We start from the raw sequence: 26967 nt of genomic DNA, 5'->3' as shown, positions 1-26967 counted from the left end.
AATGTTCAGTGGTGTAGTGCTGCCCAAAATCGACAGGGGGGTAGAGACGTTCCATCCTTTCTAGACTTGTGTGCGCACTCCTGTACGTTGCTGATGTTTGGAACTCTTTTCACCCCCCCCCCCCCCCCAAGTATCCGGATCCCTATTCGAGAACAGGTCGCCATCCCACCAGGTCAACCTCAGTTTTTAAAATCAGATAACCTGTTCTATTTCACTTTGTGTCTTAGATTTATAATTCGGTTGTGGATTTACAAAAAAAAGTTTCAAGGGTCTCGTTGAATGTATTGATTGCCACAGTGAAGATGTGGGCGAATGGAAGGACGGAAAATAAGGCGATAGAGGTTGAGATGGATACATTTTGGCGTAGTCACAGAAATTCTTCCCATTTGACATACAAATCCGACCCTAACCTCCCCGCCAACCTCCAGAAGCCACCGCGTTTAGGCACAAGACTGTATTGCTACACATTTGATATATTTTAGATGGCTGTGTGCTTGGGTCCTGGAAGTAAAGTATGAAGTAAATTATCTCGGTATGTATCAAATCTCCAAACACAACCGAATGTGATGCCTGATCGAATCTCAAATTGCATTTAAATGAACCAAGCTCACTGTAAACAGCAACCTGTGTTCACAGTGTAGATGCTGACAAAATCCTGAATGATAACTAAACAGTCGCTGGAAACTGTGACAATGCAAAAACCTTAAACGTAGGTGCCGTTACAGCATGACTTTGCCCGCTGGTATCATACAGTCCCTTTGCTATTTTGGCCTGTTGGTGATTTGCTCCAAATCGCTGTTATGCTACCGTCATATTAAAGTGGGTTGTTTGAGATCAAACATCTCGAAATTCTGTGAGAATAAAGCCCGTCTCTATAAAATGTCAGGTGCTAGTGCCTAGAACAGAGCTGTTTATTCATTATTCATTATGAGTTCTCGCTTTCTGTGACCAGGCTGACTCCAGTACTATACTTTTCTGTACACGTCTATATCATAATTTCCATCCTGCAGCATTCGTAGTAAACACGGGGCTATGTTTAATTGCTGTCAACACTTCCAAAAATATCAACATTAAATTTTCCGGAGGCTCAGATTATTTGCATAATTAAATTATAATTAAGGATTCATGACCTACGGAGAAAAGGCAACATATTTATTTTGAGCTTTGTAAATCCATTCAAAAAAGTATGCTGTAAGAAAATTTATTGATAGTCATACGTTCCTGTATATCTAAATAAAAACTGGAACATCCCATTTTTAAAATCTCATATGTATTAGCCAAATGCAAAGACCGTTTTTTCTTTATTTGGTGTAGATGTGGAGAGCTTGCAAGAATCCCAGAAACTGCTTCGGTCAGATTTCTCAAAGCCAATGAGTTTCGAATCTATGGTTCGTCCGACGTCTACCAGCTCTTTACCTTCTTTCATAGGTTTGCGAACATTTGTTTTCAGAACCGCACAAATACGTTCCACTTCTCTACTTCCTCTGTGTTTACTTGAAGTGGTAGAAAGGTTTAGCTTGAAGAGCTCCAAGTAATTGTGAGGACATGTAAACGGGCCTGTGGCTGATCGTTGCACACCACGTGTTTGCCAGATTAATTCATCCAAACAGGAGTTTTACACTTCGAGTGATCAAGAAGGACCTAGGCAGCCACAGGATGCAAACTACTTGAGCCAAGAATGGGCCCTTTCGGATGTCACAAACTGTTCAACTAATTGGCAGTGGTGTGTATGGAAAAAAAACCTGATGCATTAAGAACAAAACAAACTTAAATATTCACTTAATGCATTTTCTTTTACAGTTGACACTACACGTGTGTATCCAAGCTAAAGGATCCAGAGTAATAAACGATTCAACCTGCTCGGGCTTGAAAGCCACACAAGTAGTGTCTAACAAAGTGCGCCCGTTGACATAGGTAGAACGGACCAGGATGGCATTAGCCAGGTTAATATCCGTCTCAGTTTAAGGTTATTATCCATCTCAGTTCTGACAAATAAAGCTTCATTGTGGAATACCTCAGTTTACAAATCCCAGTCGGCCTCATCAACCTGTGCATCTAGAAACTCGCAGTTAAACCTCAGCTACTTGTAAACCAAACCAGATCGGGTTCCGTGCATAAAACGGATTAAATTTCAGGCAAGTTGATCAGGACTGGTAATTTTTTGTGTGTGTGATTTTGAAATATGAAATAGACAGGTGGAGAGAGAGAAAGAGAGGGAGAGTGAGTCTTAAGATGTCCACTGGGTGAGGATCTGAAACTGTGAGGTGCTGCGCCCCCTTGGGTTTGTTCGGTAACTACTTGTGAAACTCCGGAGTTTAGGAGCCGGACACTGCTTTCAAAAGAGTGATTTCCAACAACTTGCGGAGCCGGGCGTTCGTTAACCATTTTGCTAAACATCTGAAGTTCGATTTTCTTGGCGCATCGTGTAATCTACAGAATTCATTTCCTGCGTATCGAGTTTATTTTTACACGCGTATCACTTTAGGTCAGGTTTTCTGAGATTTGTAATTAATGGCGAAAAATGAAAGTCAAAGCAAACACCGAGGGAGTCACACCCGATAATTATGATTCCAACTATAGTTGATATTGTTTTATGTGAAAGCTTGATAAATTCGATGGTGACGAATTACTCCAGTGCGGTTATTGATCGTGTTCCTACTGTAACACATCATTCAGTGACACTGGAGTTTTGCAGTATTTTCACATTCATTCTGAATGCAGCTGAAATGATCTGTACGATTGCGAGCTTGCACATTATATATTTTCATACCAGATGCAGAGGAGGCACAAGTGTGCATTGATTGGAAAGATCACTGGTGATAAACCTCAAAATGTATCGTAAATCGCGAGCCTGGAGCTAAGCACTGTTCTTTCTGATCACTTATTTCGGATTTTAGAAATGTTACCGATTAAACCTAGGATGTAAACCACGGGCAGCGTGTTTATAACGTGGGTGATATATTTCCATCGTTTTACTGTCAATGCTGCGTTCCAAGTATTTGCCTGGACATTAGTTTGTAATATGTTGACTGAATGGTTTCCCTTCTGCCTTGCTTGGCTTTACGCTGAAAGCGATAATGCTTGAGATTCATTTTTGTCCACCTTAACTTTCGCACAAATTTTGATCCCTTCCCGCGCTGTTAATTCTTCCCAGCCCGCACTGAACTTCCCATTGACAGGAAACAAAAAGCGTGAAGCATTTCGCGTGATGAATGCACACGTATTTTACACCAATGTGGAGTTCTTGTTTACAAAGAAAATCTGAACTGGATAGAAGACAGCACCAGTACCCTCCCCGACATTATTTCAAATAAACTGCTGTCGATAATCCTGCTGAAACAACTTTATGTTCATTAAAGTGAAAACGCACAAACTGTTAGAGAATTTATTTTTGAATGCATGCTTGGCTGAATGCTGAACATCATCGATACGCTGTTTTACCAACCCCCACTCCCGACTGTTTTCATAGATGGGAAAGTTGGTGAAAAGTGTTCATTTAAACCGCAATATGAAACATAAAAGAGGTATATATATGTGTGTGTGTGTGCATATATATATAAAACCGTGTTCCTGATGACGAAGAGCAGAATGCTTGTAGTGTATCATTGTTTACAATCCCGTCGCTTTATACACTGGATCGTTATATTATGCTCATTACGTTTATACAAGGACAGTAATTATCGTCCGGAACCCATTGACTGGCAAGTTTACAATTTGTTACAGTTTCTCTTTCCTTTCTCTAACCAAAATAAGTGCAAATGATTCAAGAGATGTGATCTTCATTAATCCCGCCTGAATAAATGTCTGTATTAATGAATTATAAACCCATGAAGCCGTGACCTTAAAACTATAATCAGGAGACACCCCGGCTAAGAAAAGCTGTTGAATTCTTTATCGGACTCCTGTCAAAATGAACCGTCTATTTGTCTTGCCCGATCAAGAGAATTAATTAACAAGAATTGCAAACTTTTAATTGGGTGTCAAATGGAATCAGATTTCCTAATAACCAGCAATCCAGATCGAACCCTGCCTCGCTTCTACCTTGTGGGACACGTCAAAAAATTGTGACTTGCTTTGGATATTTTACGCGAGAAAATGATGAATTTCGGTAGTTAATTTATCGATCGCAGTTCCCATTCCCGCATGTTTTATTTTAGAAGTCATTAATCAATGAAGAAAAACATGAGTGTGCTCTCTGCATTTAATGCACTGGGCCTTATTTCAGTACAACAAATTTGCTTGGAATATCTACATCGATTGCACATTTTTACATATACGCGCGCACACACACATAAACGCACATCTGACAGACGATCGCTTTATAGGCAGACAAAACCAAACTAGGTGAGATCATTTTTAAAAACCAAAGTTTTTTTATTGAGCCGAAATCGTAATTGTTACAAAAAACTATCTTTTCTCTTTTGCATACCGACTTACAGAAAACTAGCAGGCATAATAAACGAAATATAATTTGAATATTAATTTCACGTTGTCTCATTGGATAAATCATCAATCAAGTAAATGTCAGCGCAATGCTAAGTGCGAGGGATACGATGCATTGCAGCAATTAGATTTTGCTTAAATAAATTTACATTTTTTCTTGCTATAATCGACAGAATGCATTAGCAAACTGACCTGGCTGTTGTTGGACACTTTGACAAACAGACAGACATGTAAGACTTTGCAATTTCTCCCAGAGGACGCTTCTTAATCAGACTGCGAGTGAGCTCCTTTATTGCTCTTTGCCACCCAAGTTCAAAAAGTCCCTGCTGAAAACGGGTTTTATTCTAGTACCACACCCTACACCTACACACGCAATATATTTGTATTATTTTTAGGATTTGTAAAGGTGACAAAACTGAATATTATCGCCTGCAGACTGACAACGGTATTACAAAGTAACAGAGATAGATTTTATCTATTTGGTTAACGCCCATGAATTGCTGAAATATTTATTGTGTGATTAGTGAGTCCCGAGTGAGTAAAAAATCTCGACACGCTGCATTTGTACTCCACATAGCGCAGCGTGCTATCGCGCATATTATACCATTGCTCTGATCTGTATCAGAGAGTAGACCAACAGACGATAGCCAAATCAATCGCGAATCATGGAAATAGTGGCAAACATTTTGTTTTGGGTTCCACAAACTATCCTAATTGAGACGACCACATGCATGTAATGAACCTGACAATGTATTGTAACTAAACCCCGATAAGGAAAGGGGTCACTGACCCTCACTTTGTTTCAATATCGGTAACGGTATTTTCTCTATTATCTCCAACAAGCTTGATGTAGCCTTGGTGTATCATTTTATAGTAGCAAATGAATGTGAAATAAATCGCATGAACTCGAAAAGATCTCTTTACAATGAAATGCCAATATATCACTAGCTATTTGACTGTTACATAAATAACGATCTCTGCTGCAGAACTCAATACTCGTGGTGTCTAGCACAGTGTAATAACATAGGACGCACCATTAGTCGTTGCTTTAATAATCTCTAAATTCAGATTATTTTGGAATCACGTTGGCATTATGCATTCTTTTAAGTGAAGGAAATTTTTCATAGTCAACTTTATTTCGCACCAAAATTCCTTTCCGCGTGATTGTGTTTCTCTTTTCGCTCAGTGTTATCAATCTATGGACTAGATGACGGACGACCCTGTCAAAATGACGCCAGTCAAAACATTTCCAGCGCTGCCCCACTGGAGTTGGGAGAATATGCACTGCATTAGATAGAGACATAATCCAAACACACCAGCGATTTTCCCAGAATCTGGTCAGATTGTTGGGGAATTACTGCAAACACTAACCTGAATATTCCCTTTACCTGCATCACAGCCGCGTGCTGAAAGACTTAAATGGCGCTTTGCAAAACACTGCCTGCACGGCGTTATCTGGCTAAAAGACTAGTCAAAAACAAAAGAGAGAACAAAACATGGTCCATGCGATGAAAAGTTAAAGACGAGGAAAACTCGCAAGGGAATATTCGTGGGAGAAAAGGATAGAAAAATTCGGACCTAAACACGCAACTGTGCTGATACTAGAGGCTAAAGACTGGAAGAGCAAATGCATGTAAACTTTAAAATCAAACTTCCCTGGTTATATTCTGGCCTGAGTTAGCTAAACCGTCACGTACCATCTACTCAGCCTTAATATGTGCTGCTCTAGTTCTGTGTCACCCGTGTGACTTCTTCCCAATGTTTCTTTTTTTTCTGAATTATAAGTAAAACCTAAATAAATGAGACAGTAATTCAAGCAATAGATTGTGCATGCACATTGTTGAAATAGATTTAATCCAGATTTTTAAAAAAAGTATTTGCCACAAATTATGCAAATTGAGCTATTCCCAGGAGTGATTTCTATGCTATTAGGTTTAAAGTGTTATCTTTAGGGAAATGTGCCAACATATGGTTGACATGGATGGGGTTTGTATGTAATGGGGTGTGGTTACTCTCCAGTTTTCATCAACGTTACATTCCCCCTCCCCCGTCCACTGCCAAATCTGTGCTGTCGTAAAAAACCACGTGTCCTGCTCCAATTCAGACTGTAAACGTTACAGGGACCTCATAGATGAACAGAATCCCGTGGCTCGAATCTAACGCACGGCGACTCCCACACCATAACCCTGCTTTTCGGATAAATGAGGAAACAGATTTAAAGAAAGCAGGACGCTTCTCTTACAGTCAGGAGGCTGATTGGAATAACATCTCGTAGGTAAGTCATGTCAAAGCGGTATCCCACGGCGGTGTATTATAATTGCATAGAAGGACGTCAGTTCCAAGTTGGGCAGTTGATCCACGGGTCCTGCAAGTTTTCTCCAAGTTGTTACGTTATAATGTACTTCTAAGAAAAAGCTGGCGAGAAAGATAGTGTCACACCCTGATATTCACGCGATGTCTGGTAGCTTAGTGACCGAAGCAAAATAAAATGCATTTGTTTTCAAAAAATGCCCCTTTGTCATATGGCATTTTGGATTCCGGTTGCTTTTAGTGCGCTGTGTTAGAGAAATACATAATACTTCATAATTTACTTGACTTGACACTTGAACTGCAGACGCGGACCGTTCATAGATTCAAACTCAGTGTAGTTCAGTACCTGGACACAACACAACTTTCAGTTTATCACCACTTCAGCTAAAACCTGTTCCTCCATTGAGATAACGTCTGAATGTTAAACAACATAATTGTTACAAACAAACGTTGCATTTTATGTCTTGCGTACAAAGTCTAAGGGTGTGCCTGCTATAGAATAATTTATGAAAGTCAGTTTTGTGCACGATATGCTTAGTAACTATTTTTTTTGCAATTATTAAAGTTGGAAGTCTATTGAGATGATGAAACCCAGCGAGCCCAGTGGATCAGCTTTCCTAAAGGTCGACCCTGCCTATATGCAACACTGGAAACAGCTTTTCCCTCAGACTCAGCTGAAGGTCGGCTCCCTGACAGTGATTCCCAGCCAGCTCCAGCCACTCGACAGAGCTGGCCCGGCAAGCGAGAGCCTTCGCCAGCACTCCGGACCTCTCACCTCCTCGTCGTCCTCATCCACCTCCTCGTCTTCTTCTTCCGCGTGCTCCCTGTCTTTCTCCGGCCTGACCCCGGTTTCTGCGCCGCAGATCTCGGTGCTGGGACAGCGCCCGGTTTCTGATCCGTCCTCGGCGCTCAACGGCAACCAAGGCAAAGAACTGTGCTCCTCGGGACCGGAGAGGACGCTGTCATTCTCCTTCACAACAGAGGATCTGGACTATTACCTGTACGGGCAGCAGAGGATGGAGATCATTCCCGTCATCAACCACACAACAGACCCCAATAACCGTGAGTAAATCATGTCTGTCACTCTCCAAGATACTACTTGTCATATGTCCCTCCCCACAGCGTTAACAAAGGAAGTAGATTTCAAATTGTAGCATAGACCAAATAGATACTCAAGTAAGGTGGAACGTTTGATTCACTCAATTAAAGAGTCCGCCCTGACACATTCCAGCACAGTTACATAACATTGGACAAAAAGCCGGATCACAAATTTCCTGCATCCACACCACTGAGTCTCCCAGCCGCTGACGGGCAAAGTTTTGATTTGATTTTCAAAATGCCTGCATAAAGTTTTCACCAGCTCAGCCAGCCCAATATGAAATCGAAGGCGACTGGTTTGAAGTGAAATTGGAAAGACAATGCGGCGTACATCCAACATTTTAAAAGACGGAGCACAGTAGTTGCTTGACGTTTTGAAGATGTGTGCCTTATTTTGGTTTGGCGTGAAACTCGACCGAATCAAACATTTCCTTTCTCGGAATCAGTAAGAGGTACTGCCAAGTGACAGAAGTTGCTCTCTAGTATTGGCATTGCCTGAAGCTGTGTATGCGTTTGTACAAACTGGTGTTCACGCATTTCCTTAAAATCCAGCAAAAAGGATCAAAAAAGATAATCGGTCAGCCAACTGTCCTATGAAAAAGTATTTTCAGGCAAATTATCCCAAACTGTTTTACCGACAGTACAGACCAATTCTCAAAGAAATCGACACAATGGCAACAACACAGCAAACCAAAAATGAGCAAGTACTTCGCTTGCTTCCAAATACTAATGCGATCATGCACAGTTTGACATGGAATATGCCTGAGTCAGAGGCGAGACAGGATAAGAAATCAAAAATACATCAAAGAGTTGAAGACATTGTTTTTAGCTGCGATTAGTGAACATCATAATTAAAGCCATGGTTGAAATAGGTGTTTGAAAACCCTGCACAGTGTAAACTAAACATGATTTTAGGTCAGCCCTAGAGTTCAGAAATACGTCTTTTTTAAAAGAAAAACTCACAGTGAAGGGCTCTGATTGTTCGCGCTGCAACTTTTTACTTCAAAACAGTTGAACATTTAAACTAGTTGATAGGGACGTGGATGCAGGAGTATAATTCCATCATCGACAGACTCCAGCCAAACATTTGTTTTCTGGAATCCATAGATACTTTTCTGTTTGATCGATTTTTTTTCAACAGCTAAGCTGAGATAACTCATTTCATATATACAACAGCTTGGATGAATGAGCAAGGTCCGTATAGATGCTGAGGTAAACAGAAACCAGTGAAAGATTTTACTGTAAGACTGAGATGGATCCTAGAGTTACAGAATTAACTGATAACCGTCACCCAACTTCCCTCTCCTGAATTCTTTCAACATCTGCAAATAAAGTAACCCGAATGATCAAAGGTGTCAAATTAGCACATATTCTTCATAAACTAAGCGGTCATTTCAAGAATGACTACCTTCTACCTATAGATTTTATTATCCATATTTCCTTTGGTTGAAAGGTGGTGAATGTTTATTTAACGTGATAAAATGGTCCATCAGCACTAATCTCCGTCGATAACTGCCACACAAAGATGAGCGATGAGCGGACAAGACACAATTAATTGCCACTAGTTTTCTGGAGAAAGCTGGCCGAATCGACTGTATGAGGGCACCGATCGATCGCCTCAGAGATGCTATTCATCATCTCGGTATTGTTTGGGTCTCTTAGGGACTAGCCGTAGTTTTATCTAAAAATCCTATCTGTCTTCCCCCCCACCCCCCCAAACTCCGTCAGCCTGGTAAAATCCAATCACCTACCCACCGTACAGTCCCAGTCTTCTGTGTAACCACGAGCACACCAAGCATTGGTAGGAAAGCGCAGCAAGACACATCCGAGTGAAGAAGCACTCACAAGGCAACTGTTTTCTCCAGTCGCCTTGCAATCTTAGAGAGCGTAATTTTTATATTTGCGTAAATAATTAATGATTCTGTTGTTATTTACACAACTAATACAATATGTCGCCGACCTGATTTATAGATTTTTCTATAAAACGCATTGTGATCGTTATGATAGGGACTTATCAAACGACTTACAATTTAGAATTTATGCTTTGGAGCACAGATACTTGCCTCATGTATGAATATGTGGGTGGATGCATTGCAAATATATTAATCTGCCAAATTAATGCAATCTTGTATTGACAGCAAAACAAAATTATTAGTAGTTGAATGATTTTCTAATGTTGAGCATTTGAAAATACATTTATCTAATAGATAAATGCTATCTGTATTTTGTTCTGAGTAATTTCACTTTTGCCTCAGATTGACTATAAAGCATGTGTGATATATAATGGTTTAGAAATTCAAATAAGTATGTTCGACATTGTTCTTTGAAAATATCACCTTCAATGTGATCACGGAGGTTAAACTGTGGGTGCAGATCATATTGACCAGAGGTTAAACGTAAAGTATAAAATGAACTTTGCTTACTGTTACTTTATTCACTTACAGTTGGTCCCGGGAATATTTCATCCGAATAATCCTGTTTGTATGAAAACTAACGGGAAGTAATAAAAACATATTTTACAAAGTAAGGGATACGGTCTCTTCTCATTAGGACAGTTTTCTGAGTCGTTCAAGTTATTCCTGTCTCACTGTAAAGTTAGAACGAAGCGTCCAAACAATGCTTGACAAAAATGTAGGATCCTTAAAAAGTTTAACAACAAGTTTCAGAAGAATCTGCAATCCTGGACTTTAAGTCAATGAAAACATTTTGTTTCCCCTCAGCATATGGTTGGGAGGTGAAATCTCCAAGTGTACAACGCATTAGAACTTTTAAATCCTTTCGTCAACAATAAACCAAGTAAACAGAGCAATTGTCCGTACAGTTTTGGGCTTGTATTTCCTCCGTTCTGAATGGCTGTAATTTTTTGGATGCTTGTTGTTACGAGATGCGATGCAAGAATTGTCTTGAAACAAACAGTGCTGTGGTAGCCCTATGAAAATCTCGATTTCAAAGCTGGGAGTTGTTGGTGTTGCTGTGTAGTTTCAGACAGAGGAGTATGAGAACAAGACAGTCATAGTTGGCTCAAAAAGCATGTACAGCCGAGTGTTCCCCACTCCCGTGTTGTAACTAAACGCGCACAATAATTTAAAATATCTGACACTGTTGGACATAATTTATTTAACACCAAAAACGTTTGACAGCATTGTATGGACATCTTATATCAATGCCAGTTAAAGTGCAGTACGTGTGTTTGCTGAGGACCGTAAGTATGTGTGTGCCGTTTAGTTACATTAATAAAAAAAAGCACCCTCAACAATCTAATGGAAAACTTTAGCTTAACCCAGTGGTTTCTTCCTAACTTTGAGTAAGAAAGGAAAACTCGGGACTCAGAAAAGAGGCTCAGTTTTGTGAAAAAGCTGAAGAGCAACAAGGGAAGAAATAGGGATAATGGGAATAGGCTCAGAGATAATGGGAACTGCAGATGCTGGAGATTCCAAGATAATAGGCGTCAGTTTCGATTGGTTCCAGTCCTATTCTCCTTGTCCTTCACCCATTCATAAAAATAATACAGCTTCGAAAGCTCGACGCGACCACACGAATGGGTTTTTATCCACCAGACACAGTCAGCTACAGTCAGAGCAACAAACCTTCAGAGACAAGGTTGCATGGCAAATTCTGTTGCAGAAGGGTCTGCGTTGTCAGTACGCTGACTGGATTAACCGCAGTGCTCACCGTTTTAGCATCGCGCCATCCCCCTTTTCCACTCATTGCCCTTTCCACAGGATCAGAAAAGTCACCTGAACTTTTTAACTGCTAAATCGATGTCTACGTCTCATTTAGAACACTAGTTATATACCCCAATGTCTCCACGATTCGCTGTCTGAAGAAAATTGTCTTAGCAAGTCAGCTCGTTTTAAATGCTCCCACCCAGAGTCTCGTTCAATCGGGATTACGGTAATTAAAATATATCGGATAGATTATATTTCTAAAGTAAAATGAACTGTTGGATTTAAGGTATGTCACCAGTCTTGTTTAGTTCCTCGTTTTTGAAATTTATTAAATTGAGAAACAACCTCTGCCTATCATAAATAAGGAAATCATTCATTTGCCGTGTCCTTCCATTCTGGCCAATGGGGTAACCCCGAAGGATTTCTGGCTAACGTGACTTTCCTTGTGTCCGAAACTGTTGTTGGATTCATAATGGTAAAGCATTTATCGTGGCCAAGCCATTTATGGCACATTTCTTGCTGCTTTAATGAATGGATTAAGATGTCTTCCCGTCACATTACGGCGGATCGTGGCATTTACTGCTGAGGATATTCCCAAATTTCCAAAATCAAACAAATCCAAACCGCGCCTGAAATCGTGTTCGAATACTATAATAAATTGATATCTGCCACCACATTCCACCCCGACCCCACCTGAAGGCTTAAGTGTGATACTTAAAGTGCTCTGCAAAAAGGTAGAATGCAAAATGCAGAATAAGTTGGAGAGAGACTGGCAGCAGGAAGGTATTGTATGGATTAACTGAATAAGTCCTAGGTACCGAGATAGGGAAGTGCAGTATTGCAGGCTGCAATGCTCTCAATGAAACAGGAAAACATGCAAATTAAACCATCTCACTATAGAAGTGTGAACTTTTACACTTGCGGTATAAACTATTGTATAGCGATAGACAGCAGTTGCTGAGGAAAGCTTTTGCTTCCAAATGTAAACACTAAAATACATAAATGATCAATTAAAACAATTACCTAGGGCAGGATTTGAGAATACTTTTTCTTAAAAAGCTACAATGCTGTTAATGTTTATATTTAGTTGAAGTCGTGAATGGGATGTAACGCTTCATCTGATTTTATCCTTCTCTTTGGGTGAACAATACAAGGCAATATGACCTTTTTTTAAATAAAAAGAAAATCACTTTAAGAAACCAAAACAAAAGTACGCAGTCTATTTTTGCCTTTAACAAAAAAAATGCCAATGTCTGTCCCCTGTCTGAATTGCTGAAGTCTGTATAATAAATAGTCTTTAACTCTTATTGTAAATTGCAATAAGATGAGTAAGGGATAAGTTGACATTTGCTGTTTTCTGCAGTCTCCTTTCACTAATCGAGTGTCTCGGTCTTTCCCCTCACAACACTTTTCATCAGCCCTTATTGTTGGCACATACGCTAATCTCGTATCTCCCTCACTACTCATTCAATTCAATCTCCTCTCTCAGAACAGTCATTGTAATCTGACCTTCCTCTTTGCTGTCTAGCTTAACCTGTCCCTCTGCATTACCACTAAGGATGGAATGAAGCATCTTCAATCCCTTGGTACTCACATTATCTTGCTGACTCCCTGATCTCCAGCTGTTCGACTGTAGCTTCATTGCTCATGATCTACCTTCCTACCCAATATTTACTACATTAAAAACATTCATTGCGAGGAGTACTTTGAGGGGTTTCAACATGAACCCTATTGCATAAATCTAAGTACAATTGCTAGTACAGTAGTGAACGATGTCCCTTCTTACTCAGTTCTTCTTTGTTGGTGATTAGAGTAACCTGCTTCCTATCTGTTCTCCTTTCTTTGCCATTCTGTGAAATACATCAGCCCTGTTGCCACTCAGCCAAACTTGCCCTTTCACTAATGACTTGATTTAACCCATTTCCCTCTTTTGCCTTTCAGTCTAATTCTCCCTTACTGCCAGATTAATTTATGACTCTGTTCTGGTCTAACCAATGCCTTTTCCACTGTTATACAGACTGAGTTGTTTTTCCTTCACTGACTACTCTAAATTGTCCTTCTGTCCTTAGGCTGTGACATGTGTGCTGACAATCGGAATGGTGAGTGCCCAATGCACGGGCCACTACACTCACTCCGTCGCCTTGTGGGTACAAGCAGTAGTGCGACAGCAGCTCCACCTGATGTGCCATGTGGCCTGCGTGAGTTGCCACGGGAAGTGTGCTTATGTACAAGCACTGTGCCAGGCCTGGGCTATGGCATCTGTGCAGCACAACGCATCCCACAGGGGACCTGGCTTGGGCCTTACCAGGGAGTTGCCATCTCCAGAGAAAAAGTACAAGTTGGAGCTCTCAGGAATAGTCGTCACCTCTGGGAGGTAAGAAGCAATTGACCCTAAACTACTTGAACATCAGCTTATTTTATACTATTCATGCATTGATCTGCATTGTAAATGTTACATTAAGGCTATAACATGGCCAACCGTGCTGTAGGGTAAAATGTCATGTATGATAACATTATTTGCATGAAATATTTTGAGTGTTCTTGAATTTGACATACTCTAACTACAGGAATGACCTTTTAATGACAAATGTTTTGAAGAGAATATCAAAGGCAAGTCTTGTAAAAGTCACATTATACAACATTAAGAATATGGAAATGACACTTCTCCAGTAATATTAGAAATTAATTATCAAACAGTTAAACTCACTTCTGGAGTCTCTTTAAGTCCTTTTGGATTGAACATATCAGTCTACTTGTGATACAGGCCTTTACAATATATGTTTTGTATCTTTACATGAGACTGAGCAGATAGTTTGCCAACAAGGAGTTCTGGTCATTTAGGAGCAATTCATCATCTACTGTGATGGCTGTGGCATTTTACACTTCTTTGCTTGCAGTGTATTTTCTACTTTCAAAAAGAGTAATGTGTGTTTTTGTAACTGATTTTTTGGGATATTACTTTATCTTTGCAGGCATTGATTTTAAATATAATTCTTATTTTAATAATTATTGTTTACACCTAAATGGGACACTGTGAGAAATGTTGATATTTTCACACGTGCTTGTTGGATTAAGTGCTGTTCTAATATATGAGCCATAATATTAACATGAGATCTTAGAACTACAGAAATGTTCAACAAGTTAAATACATAATGAACAGTAGCCCAGGTTGAGTAAACAGAAAGCATTTGAATGAAGTATCACTTATTAACACTAATGGCAGCCGGCAGCTTGTGGCAAAGAAGAAATCACCACAAGTTTCTAGCTCATTTCTGCAGCTTACCATTACGCTCTTGAAATAGGACCCTACACTTAACCTCCACATGATTTTCATGAAATGGCTGTGTTTCCAAATTAATTGCTCAGAAAGCTAAGCATGTGACTTATCCGTGTAATCACCTTTTTAATGATGGTATAATTGCTGAGGACTGCCTATCAACCCTCTTGGCCAGAAAGAAAGCAATCATAAGTATGGAACCTAGTTCTTTCTGGTTGTGAAATGATTTAGGAGGTTTGTTAAAAAAAGGAAAATATGCTTTTTCTTTGCTACGTTTTATTTTTATTTTCTCTCCTTATTTCTCTTTCCATACCTGATTTGACGTTGAATTCACTCCTCCATTAAACCCTTCTTCTCAGTACTTTCTAATTTTGTTACTTAATCCTTTAATCTCATTGTCTAAGATGATATCTGTTCGCTTGTTCACTAAGCTACCTATTACCCTGTTACCATTGCTTCATTGTTACCAGCTTGCGCTTCCAGTGACTTTGTGAGCAACAAGAATTGAAACACTAACGCTCCACTTTACGTTCCTGAGTCGAGGGTGCCTATTCATGAGAAATTCATGAAAAACGACTGCCCGCACTTTAGAATTCAGTCCAGTTGGAGTGAAGGGTTACTGGATTGGTATTCAGACTGGGCATTCAGGAAGAGGCTATGAGCTTGCCAGTTCCCAAAATGACCAGTGCGTAAAGCCTGCCTGGAGACTCTGACACTGCATTCAGAGTTTAAAAATAAAGATTAAAACAGTAAACCTCCATCCTGCACTCATCCCCTACTGCCTGTGTCCCATTCATACCAACCTATGCTAGTGTGCCAATCCCAACTGGCCTGTCATGCTGTTATTCTAATCTGTCCATCTTGTCTATGTCCTTATATCCTGTGGTGTCACACTGTGGCCATTTAGCAGACCCCACAGGTTATCATACCTGCCACGGCAGTCTACTCATCCCCGTGGGCTCTTCTCAGCTATATGCAAAATTGTCCCCATAGCCCTTTATAGCCTCTGTGCTAAATCATGACAGCATGCCATTTACCTTTGCTTTTACATCGCCATGCCAACTCAACTGTTATCAGGTATAGGCACCAATCAGGATGCATCTTGACAGAAAACAAGATTACCAGTCACTATTGAAAAGAACACAATATCATTGATACAAAAAAAACACCCAAACATTGAAATTGGTTTAACTCTTCCTTTATGTAAATTGACTTTTCACTCAAGTGCTTCATAACGTATGTTAACAAACATTTCCATGCAATAAGCTGCCAGAGCCGTCCAACAATAGGCACTCCATTGTGAAAATGATAGCTTGTGAAATCAATCCTACAGCACAAATCTTGGTATGGTTTATATGGCCAGTCACTGAAATGCATAGCACAATTTTAACTCCACACTTCTTTGGGACAGTTTATTAAAACTTTGCTAGTCACAATGAATGTATGAACCTTTCGCACATGAACATGCTTCATCACGAATCCAAAGGGGATCTTTACTCAACCAAAGGCGCCTTACCTCCTTGAAAGATGTCCTGGAAACAGATTCAAAAGGAGAGAACATAAAGCTGCCTCCAACTTCATTTATTATACCACCTTACTTTGCAATTACACGTAGACCGCACAGCCCAGCTTTACACTCCTTGACAGATTGATACTTGTTCACAAGTTGGACAATCCAAAGGAATAATGAATCATTTCCACTCAAGTTTGTCCACAATTAATAGTCTTCAAAGGCTCCTGCCCACTCTTTCTTAGAAGTCTGATTCCCATCCTTTAAAAATCATGGGAGCATATCTGCAGGGGTACCTTACTTCTCCAAAGGGGTACCCTAGCTATCTAAATGAAATTCATTGACCACAGGTCTGCAGTTACCTGGTTGGTTGTCAACACTCAAGGTTTCAGACCCCAATGACTCCAGAATCCCAAATCAGTGGAGGCAGTGGGTTATTTAAGTGGACACATGTGTATGAATTACAGCCCGACCCATACCCAGCCCTGAAGCAATGAGAGATGTCAGCTTAGGAGGTAGAACATACAATGTGTGACTTCTTTCAGCATTTTTGATGCAGTGGGGATGCTCTCTCTCCTGATATAAATCTGGGCTAAATGTACAATCATTAGTCTAACTAATGGATGTGCCACTAGCTATTCCATGCCATCACAATCTGTCTCATTGAGCTTCCTGGAATTCAGCTTTCACTGATCGCCGTCAAGACAGACATGCATGTTATTCTTTACAGTACTAGGAACTGCTACCCCAATGGGCCTCCAATGTGAAAGCATACCTGGAATAATATTCAATGATATATTGCTTGCATTAGTGGTGAAAATTCAACGTGTCTAACATTATTTTGACCCCTGACAAGACTAATATGAATAATTTGGATAATAAACGTAATAAAGGGACACTGGTTTACTAACTGTTAACATCTGACTATAGTTTACTTTCAAAGAAGAAAATGTTTAACCTTTACTGGAAATGTTTTATAATCTAATTGTTTAACATGCTTTGATGATGCAGATATTTAACCAGTACTATTAAATTTTCAAAGTTACAAATTCAAACAAGACTAGAGAAGTTGGGTGAGTATTTTCTTGCATTGAAAATTGAATGTTTTAAAAATATCGCCCCTTCTACTGAATTATTTGGCAGAATTGAGTTGCAATTATCTCCATAATCCTGAAAAATTCAATTATGCCATTTCGAAATCTCTTTGCAAAATGCATCATTGTTATTTCATTATGCTTCTATGTAATTTTGTTCAAAATGAGCAAGAATCTATGAGATATAAACAACTGATATACTTTGTAGGGACTGTGGAAGTGCAGCATCAAAAACAGTTTGTGAGTTCTTTCCATTTTGTGACTTTGTTGTATCCTTAATGCTCAACTGACACTGTAATTGTACTGTTGAAAAGACAGGATTGTTTTCTTAGTGCTGTTCAGTTTTTAAGGATGGATCTTGAATTGCTATTTGCAAGTTAGCACGTTTGGTATTTTTGCACTAATTAAAATACAGAAAAATGAAGTTGTGAAGTGGGAAATCATTTCCATTTTTATCACTTTTTTCATTTTTTCAGTGGGATGTGGACATTTCTGGCATGCTAGAATTTGCTTCTCATCTGTAATTGCCAGAATTGATCTTGCGAAGGCAGTGGTGAGCCACCTTTATAAGCTGTTTTTCTCACTTGGTGCTGGAATATCTGCAAACTGCAGGGAAGGGAGTAAACCATTTTTAACCAGGGCCAGGAATGGAATGGTGATTTAGTTCCATATCAAATGTGCTGGGAGTGAGTCATCGAGTCATAGAATTATACAACACACCAACACACCCTTTCGTCCAACTTGACCGAGCGGACCAGATATCCAAAACTGATAGAGTCCCATTTCTCATCATTTGTCCCATATTCCTCTAAACCCTTTCCATTCATACACCCATCCAGATGCCTTTTAAATGTTGTAATTGTAATAACCTCCACCACTTCCTCTGGCAGCTCATTCCATACACACGCCACCCTCTGCATGAAAAAGTTGCCCCTTAGGTCCCTTATAAACTTTGTCCGTCTCACCTTAAACCTATGCCGTCTTAGTTTTGGATTCCTCTAGTCTGGGAGAAGAAGACTTGGGCTGTTCACCCTATCCATACCTGTTCTGATTTTATAAACCTCTATAAGATCACCCCTCAGCCTCCAAAGCTTCAGGGAAAATAGCCCCAGGATATTCAGCCTTTCCCTATTGTACAAATCCTCCAATGCTGGCAACAGTCTTGTAAATCTTTTCTGAACCCTCCCAAGTTTAACAACATATTTCCTATAGCAAGCGAGCCAGAATAGTATGCCGAATTTTAGGTGAGGCCTAAAGAAAGTCCTGTACAGCTGCAAAATTAATTTACTAAAGGTAGCATTTCTCTGCATCTGCTTCCTTATCTTCCCAGATAGTAAAGGTTATGGCTTTGGAAGGTGTCATGGATGGAGCTTTGGAGTTACGTGGTGCATCTTCTATACAGCACACACTGCTGCCACTGTGAACATTGTGGAGGAAGTGAAAATGTAGCTTAGTGGATGGGGTGTGAATCAAGCACATTGCTTTGTTCAGGATGGTGTTAACCATTTTGACTGTTCCAGAAGCTGCAATTTTCCAGGCAAGTTGAGAGTATTTTGTAACACTTCCGATCTGTGACTGACAGCTTTTGATGAGTCAGTAGATGAGTTACCACAGAACCCAAGACCTGTGGATTCCAGTGTTTTAGCTGTACTACACTAGTCTGGCCAGGGGCATTGTTCGATTCGTGCAAAAACATCTGTACCATTGCTGGATGTTGCCAGGACCCATAGCCTTTCGGTATGTAAAATTGATTCAAGTCATTTGCAGGCCATTTGTTACAAAGACCACATGTAACATAGAGCCTTATTTACTTTGCCCCAACAATAAGGAAAATTACTTCTAGATTCTATTTCAACAACGTTGTGAAAACATTCTTGAATACTATATTAATACTTCTACTAAAAGTAAATACCAGAGTGAGTCCTTTAGCTAGGATGACAGGGTTGTGAGCACAAAATAATCATGACAAAAACATTTTTTAATGTGACTGACTCTGAAAAGAGTGCATTGCTATGTTACATTCCATGCTCTACACCAATCATTCCCATGAAAGTCACTCTGGGTGGCTCTGGCAAGTTTATTGTCAATTCATGAGAAATGGAATGCAAATTTGTTCGGTCTAGTCATGCCAATTGAAAACTAGATTGAGACTGCCCAAAGCCATTTCACTTACAGTTGTGCCATTACATTTAACAGAAATGAGCAGTTTTCCCATCTGAGCTGGATTCAAACTGAGTACCTATTGCAGTATCTCATCCTCCATTCTTCTTGCTTGTATTTCTTACAGATAATAATATTGCCCATATAAAATTCTTCAATGAAAAGGGAATTGAGCTAATGTTGATAGCATTTTAGCATGTGAATCCCAATTATAATGATAAGCTCAATGTTTCATGTGCAAAATTACAGGTGTATTATCTGTTGTAATTTATTTTCCAGGAATATGCAAGATTGTGGGAGCTATCGGAACAAAGTGTCAATTAAAAATAGCCTCATGGGTCCAAAGCCCATAGACCCGCAAGAATTTATTTGTGGCAACAATTTAGATCTTTAGCAAGTGTCATAACATTTCAAACATAGTTTAAAATTATTTACTGTAGATAAGCAATATTCCACAAATTTCTTCCAGGTCCTTGGTGACTTATCTCAGTCTGGGGTGAAGTGATAGCATGTACGTTGCTGGACATTCTGTTCAACACTGTTGAAAACTGAAAAAACGCTTGCATTTGTATAGTGCTTTATCATGGCTCTTAGAAACATCACAATGAATTATTTTGAAATACTGTGACTGTTGCTCTGTAAGCAAACATAGCGTTCAGTGTGCAGTTTGCAGGATTCCACAAACAACGATGAGATTAATGAACAATTTATCTGTTTTTGGGCATGTTGGTAGAGGCAAGAGCTCTTTCCAGGAAACAAAGTGATCTCATTGTTCTTTAAACATTGCGGTGAATGTTTCATATCCATGCAAACTCAAGAAACAGGCAGAGAGGATGGTGTCTTTGTTCAGAGCGAACTATTTCTCCCAATGCCACACTCGCTGAGAACTACAATACACTGGGGAGTCAGTCTAGAGCGAGACTTGATCTCAACAACAGACATAAAAGCAAAAACGTAACTGGTTACAAAACTGAAGCAAGTCAGAGAGGAAATACTGAAGACTTGAGCTGCTATTTTTCAAGCCTGAGAAAAAAAAGCAAATTACACTGGAGTGTCACCAATGTAACATGCCTATTAAACTTTGAGTGAAATATAAACCTGGTATTTGTAGACTAATTAGTCTGCAGTGAGTATGAGCAAATTGTGAAATGTTTTAACTCTTGATAGGAACCCTTTGGGTTCGAGTTTGATGTGCAGCAGATTTTAAACATTGGGCTTCATTTGAACTATGCCAGTCAACCTATTTTGAGCAAGTAACCAGCAGAAGAAAACAAAGAGTGGGTGTACCAGAGTCCAAACCTGGCACCAAAGTATCAGCAGCAAGGTAGGCTACAGGAGTCTATGGTTTTATAGACCGTATCAGTGGAGATGTGGTCACAGCAGAGGCTTAGACAATTGCTCTTTTAGCCTCAGAAAGAAGGATTTTTTTTCATATAATTTCAATTATCTTGATGCTTTTTCAACAACTTTACCTGATGGGATAATGCCTACTTGTGAACAGCTTAAAGTGCTATTGGGATTCCATGAGTACCATGACAGCTAGATTCTTATTTATTTTTAAGTAATATGAGTTAAGCAAAGCCAACCTGGATGGATTTGATGAGAAAAAATAATATTTGACAAACTTAATCGAATTTATTTTCTTGAGCCCTATTTTGTTGTACCAATCTGATCCACAACAGTCACCCAGTCAAGTGAGTAAACTGGTCACCGAAAGAGTTGAAGTTACTTTGGAAACATGGACTGCATTCTGCAGCTGTGAATAGTGATGGTAGAAGTTCCAATTTTCTTTCCATCGTATGTCTGCTAAGAAATCTCCATTACTCTTGATGTCTGTCATTATGGCATGTTGGAAAGATTTACAAATTGATAGCCAATAGTGAACACACCATCCTTGGTCATCAAGTCCGGGAGTATGAATTAAACTTGGAGATCTAGCTCAGGGGTATGGGTCACCCATTGTGTCACAAGACCTCCAGGACTTGCAGAAATGTGGTTTGAGCGTAGATATTTTTGTGCTAAGAAATTCCTGAAACCAGTGCCACCCTGGTCCAATTGGGCTTCTGTGTCTCAGAATTTTGAGCAAGGTCAGCAGAGATTCTAAGGCATTTTGGCCCTAGATTATCTACTACGATTACCTATACAGGTAAAGCTGATTATTTGTAAATATCATAGCAGCTATGGGAACAGCACTTTGCTATGTGTTATCATTCTCACTGTTGAGGCAGGAAATAACAGATTTGAATCCCACTCTGGTACTCCAAGTAATGGAGACTTAAATATGTGATTGAAATACAAAGAAGATATCTTGTTGTGTACTTCTATTCAAATGGTGTTAGAGTGATAGCAATCCTGCCTCTGGGTCAGAAGATTTGGATTTTGGCTTCAATCATATCAGTGTTTGAAAACAGGAATCTCTACGCTATCTCTGAATGCTGGGCCACTCAACAGAGATGCTCATGCAGATTGCCCACCTGCAGTAATGGGTAGATGGGATTCATCTGCCTACCTTGCAGCTCAAATGAGAAAAAGTAACCCAAACAAGATAAAAGCTGTGAGGAAGACAATGAGAAAATACTTCAGCTGTCTTCTCTAGTAATTTGCGCAAGAATCTCATGTGAGACTTGAGTTAGAGCATGTCGTACAACAGAGGAGCAGAATTTCTTGTTAGTATGCTTTCTATTTTGTAAATTTCTTCATGTGTGCTGTAGTTTCCTCATTTTGGTAATACATTTATCATTGTTAAAAGTAGTATTAGTATATAATATGACTACAGTACACTTGAGTGTATTAATTGAAGAAAATCACAGCATAGGATCCATAAATGACGATGCCTTTGAATATATTGCTATTGTATTACTTTTGCTGATATTTTATGTTATTACTTGCAAAGTAAATCCACATTTTTAACTGTTACATTGAGAGTTTTAAGCATCAGCAGTTATAGATAGAATCTAAGACACTTTGTTGAAAGTTTTCATCTTACATTTTTTTTCAGCAGAGCATAAACTACTTTGCTTTTATCGATTGACTTTTATTGACTTTTGATAGACAGAAAATCTATTGAAGTTGTGCTTCTCTGAGAGTATCTCCAGATATCGCAAAGTTGTTTTGTTGATTGAATTAGGAAGTGGAGCAGTTTGAAAGAAAGGACGACCAAGGCTAGTCACTGATCCCAGATAGCCATTTATTGCTCAATACAACTTCATTTGCTTATTACCAAAAAGAGGAAAAATAATGTAAAAGACAAACAATGCTGTATGTAAATCCAGAATATGATGTAACATGGAAGGTTCAATGACCTATTCTATTCTCTCATTTATAAGATAATGAAGGCAAAAAATTCACATAATTAATGTGAGCTGTATGCTAGAAACTGATTGTAGATGTTTTCTTTTGAGATGGTTGAACTAAGATTAGCTGTTTGACCCTCTTGTCTGTATTTATCTTTTGAAGTTTGGATGTTTCTGAGATAATAAAAGATTTTTGTAAAAATGTTTTGATAACGTAGAATTTTTTGCTCAATTTACTTACTTATTGTTTCTGCTGTTACAGATTTTGATTAGAATTGGGAGTTTGGTTTGGTAAGATTGATCTATGATGTTTCCACATTTCAGCTCGGCCTCAAATTTCTGATTACCCGAGTCTTTATTTAAAAAAAACGCTTGCCAATGCTTCAGTTCCATCTACTATTTGATTCAGCAAAGATTTGTCAACATATGAATTAGAGTAGAAGGAAGCTGTTCAGTCTTAAGCCTGTTCCATCATTCCATAGAATCATGAATTTTCTGTTTGTGTTTTGTTTTCCACAATCCTATGTGCATGTGCCTCAATAACCTTTGATTGCCTTGGCTAATAAGAAACTAGCTACCTATGCCTTAAAACTTTTTAACAACCCCCTTGCTTTGTCTTCTGAAGCAGAGAATTCCAAAATTGCACAATTTCTGCGTGAAATAAAAACAAACTCCTCATTTCTGACTTGAAAGATCAACCTTAATTATCAAAAATCTCTTGATTCACCCACAAGAGGAAATTTACTTTTCATATCACCTTATCAAGATGATTCCGAATCCTAAATGCTTCAAATAAGTCGCCCTTCTAAGCTCCAGTGGAAACATGACCAGTTTGTCAAATCTTTCCTCATGAGACAACCTGCTGATATAAGCAAACATACAAATTAGGAGCATGAGCTGGCCATTCAGGCTTTTGTAATCTACACTGACAGTCAAAAGATCAAGACTAATTTGATTACAAATCTCAAACCTCTACTCCTTCCAACTCGCGATAACCTTTCAGCCTCTTGCTTTAATCTCTGTTTTAATATGTAACCCCTTATTTTTATACAGTGACCTTTAGTTCTAAATTCTCCTGGAAGAGGAAACATCTGCTCCACATCCACTCTTCTCAGGATCTTTTGTTTCAGTCAAGTCACTGTACCACTGTAAATTCCAACAAATACAAGTCTAGCTAGTCCAGCCTTTTCTCGTAAGATAACCCTCTCATTCTAGGCATTAGTCTAGCAAACCTTCTTCTCTAAACTTCACCCAACATGTTTACATCCTTCCTGAAATAAGGTGACCAACACTGTACTCAGTACTCCAGATGTGTCTCACCAATGCCCTGCAAAACTAAAACATAACCTCCCTAATTTTGTCTTCAGTGTTTGCAATAAATAATGACATTCTATTAGGTTTCTTAATTACTTGCTGTGCCTGCATGCTAATATTTTGTGATCCAGGCATGAGTACACCAAGATCCCTCTGCATCTCAGAGCTCTATGATCTCTCACCATATATACAATATGCTCCACTTTTTAAAATTTCTGCCAAAATGGATCTTTTCATATTTTCTCACACTCTACTCCATTTGCCACATATTCGTATGGCCACTTCCCCTTTTTATACCTTCCTGATGTCCTCTTCTTTCCTATCTGTGTGTCATTGGTAAATCTGGCAACCAAACCCTCTGTTCCGTTATCAAAGTTATATAGGGTCACTAGATTGATTCTGAAGATGATGGAATTGTCTTATGAGCAGAGTTTGAGAAGTTTAGAAGAATGAGAAGAGATCTGATTATGATGTATAAGATGTTAAAGGAGATTGATGAGGTAGATGTAGAGGAGATGTTTCCTTCTGTGGGGCTGTCTGGAACAAAAAGTCACGGTTTTAGGATTGGGGTAGCAGCTTTGAAACAGCGGTGAGGAGGAATTACTTCTCTCAAAGGTTTGAAACTGTGGAATTCACTAACCCAGAGTGGGATAGTTGTTGGGGTCACTGAATAAATGTAAGCAGGAGATAGACAGATTTTTAAAATTAGTAATGCGTTGAAGGGTAATAGAGAGGGATGGGGATGGAAGTTGAGGCTGAGATGAGAGCAGCTATGATTGTACTGAATATTAGAACAGGTTTGAGAAGCTAAATTGCTTACTCGTGCTTCTAGTTCTTACATTTTTTTGTTAATATAAATTGTAAACAGTTGAGGTCTCATCAATTCCTGTGGCATACCACTTATTACATTTTTGCTAATCTGAAAAAGATGAATTTTATGCATGCTCTCTGCTTTTTGTTATCGTCCATTCTTGCCAATATGATACTTACTACATGATTACCTCTATTTCCTACAATAACATTTGATGTAGCACCTTATTAAAGACCTTCTGGTAATCTAAGCACAGTAAATCCCCTGTTGTCCCATTATCCACAGCATGTATTACCTCCTCAAAGAGCAAAAATCGATTGGTCAAACATGGTTTCCCTTTGACAAAGATGAGATAACAAGGTGTAGAGGTGGATGAGCACAGCAGGCCAAGCAGCATCAGAGGAGCAGGAAGGCTGATGTTTTGGGTCTGGTCCCTTCTTCAGAAATGAAACTATTATCCCTTCCCTTTGACAAAACTTTGTTGATTCTACCTGATTACTTCAAACTCATCTAAATGGCCCACTGTAATTTATTTAATAACAGCCTCCAATGTTTTCATTCTGATAAATGTTAAACTAACTGGCCTGTATCTGCCTGCTTTCGCCTCTCTCTGTATTTGAATGAAGGATTTACATTAACTACCTTCCAATTTGATAGGACAATTCCAAAATCAATAATGTTTTGGAAAATTAAACAAAAGTAGAAACAACGTCAAGTAAAGGCAAAGTACTACAGGTGCGAGAAATCTGAAACAAATATAGAAAATACTGGAGAAACTCAGAAGCTGTGGCATCATGTTCAGAGAGGAAAACAAAGTTAACATTTCAAGTCCAATATGACTCAGCTGCAGAAGAAAGTTCTGAAATTCTAATTCTATTTCTCTCTTCACAGATGCGGCCAGATCTGCTGAGTTTCTCCAGTATTCTTTCAGTTTGCATCAACTATTTCAATGGCTACTTCTGTTCAAACTCTAGGATGAAGCCCATCATGACCTAAACATGTATCAGCCTGCATCTCCAACAATTTACTTGATACCACTTCACTGACGATTGTGATTTTTCTGAATTCCTCCTCCTTTCTATTTGTTGATTTATCATAGCTTTGGGATGCTGCCAGTATTCTCCTTAATGAAGACTGATACAAAATACCTGTTCAATTCATTTGCCAGTTCCTTATTTTCCATTATTAGTTCTTCAGTCTGATTTCCTACAGGACCAATGCTCTTTTTTAATTCTTCTCTTCAAAAAATCTCTAAGAAACTCTTACCATCAGGATACACAGTCAGCTATTTTGGAGTGAGATGGGGAGAAATTTCTTCACTCAGAGGATGGTGAACCTGTGGAATTCTCTACGGCAGAATGCTGTGGAGGCCAAGTCACTGAATTATATTTAAGAAAGAAATTGGTAAATTCCTGAACGGAATAGACTTAAGGAGTCAAATGGCCTGTTCCTGCTCCTGCTTTCCATGTTTTCAATGTATTCACTTCCATAGAGCTCTGACTTTTCATGTGATTCACTTCCTTTGCACCTCCTTGATGTGATTTCCCTTTTACTTCTTGCTCTGTAGCTCATATATTTCTTTGGAAATGATGACCTGCTTCTGTTGATGCAATCTCTTCATGGAATACCCTTTCTTTCCACAATGACACGTCACTGGACAGCATCATCCATAGGCATAAGGCCGGGTTACATGGATGTGGTTATCATGTTTATTCCTGGCACGTCCTGAGAAATGCAGAGTAGTTGGAACAAATTTACTTTCTGTTGTGCTTTCTAAAAATTAGATCACTTAGGTGCAAGGATGGGGAAAAACAAATGGTCAGGGAACTAGCTCAGTTTTTCTCTCTATTTCAATTGATCGGCAAAAGATTCTCATGAGCTTGACTTGCAGGTTTGCATGCCTGTCTGGTCAGTATTACTGTATCTTCTGTGACGTGATACAGCAACAGAGAGAATGTCTCAATACACTGCAATTAATAATGATGTAGT

The 26967-nt window shown here is 39.1% G+C and overlaps 1 protein-coding gene across 1 annotated transcript in view; it reads left to right on the top strand.

The window, feature by feature from the left end:
- The first annotated feature begins 6562 nt into the window (after nucleotides 1–6562).
- The window catches only part of prdm6 (PR domain containing 6), a 217966-nt gene continuing 197561 nt past the window's right edge, over nucleotides 6563–26967 (top strand). Inside the window, exons 1-3 of the mRNA XM_048527784.1 lie at nucleotides 6563–6718; nucleotides 7319–7815; nucleotides 13589–13893. Coding sequence (XP_048383741.1) covers nucleotides 7335–7815; nucleotides 13589–13893 — 786 coding nt within the window. The 5' untranslated portion in view covers nucleotides 6563–6718; nucleotides 7319–7334. The remainder of the gene's footprint in view (nucleotides 6719–7318; nucleotides 7816–13588; nucleotides 13894–26967) is intronic.

Source organism: Stegostoma tigrinum, chromosome 3, assembly GCF_030684315.1.
Source record: "Stegostoma tigrinum isolate sSteTig4 chromosome 3, sSteTig4.hap1, whole genome shotgun sequence".
Classification (NCBI taxonomy): domain Eukaryota; kingdom Metazoa; phylum Chordata; class Chondrichthyes; order Orectolobiformes; family Stegostomatidae; genus Stegostoma; species Stegostoma tigrinum.
Note: the sequence above shows the minus strand (reverse complement) of the source record. Positions and strands in the feature narration are given on the sequence as shown.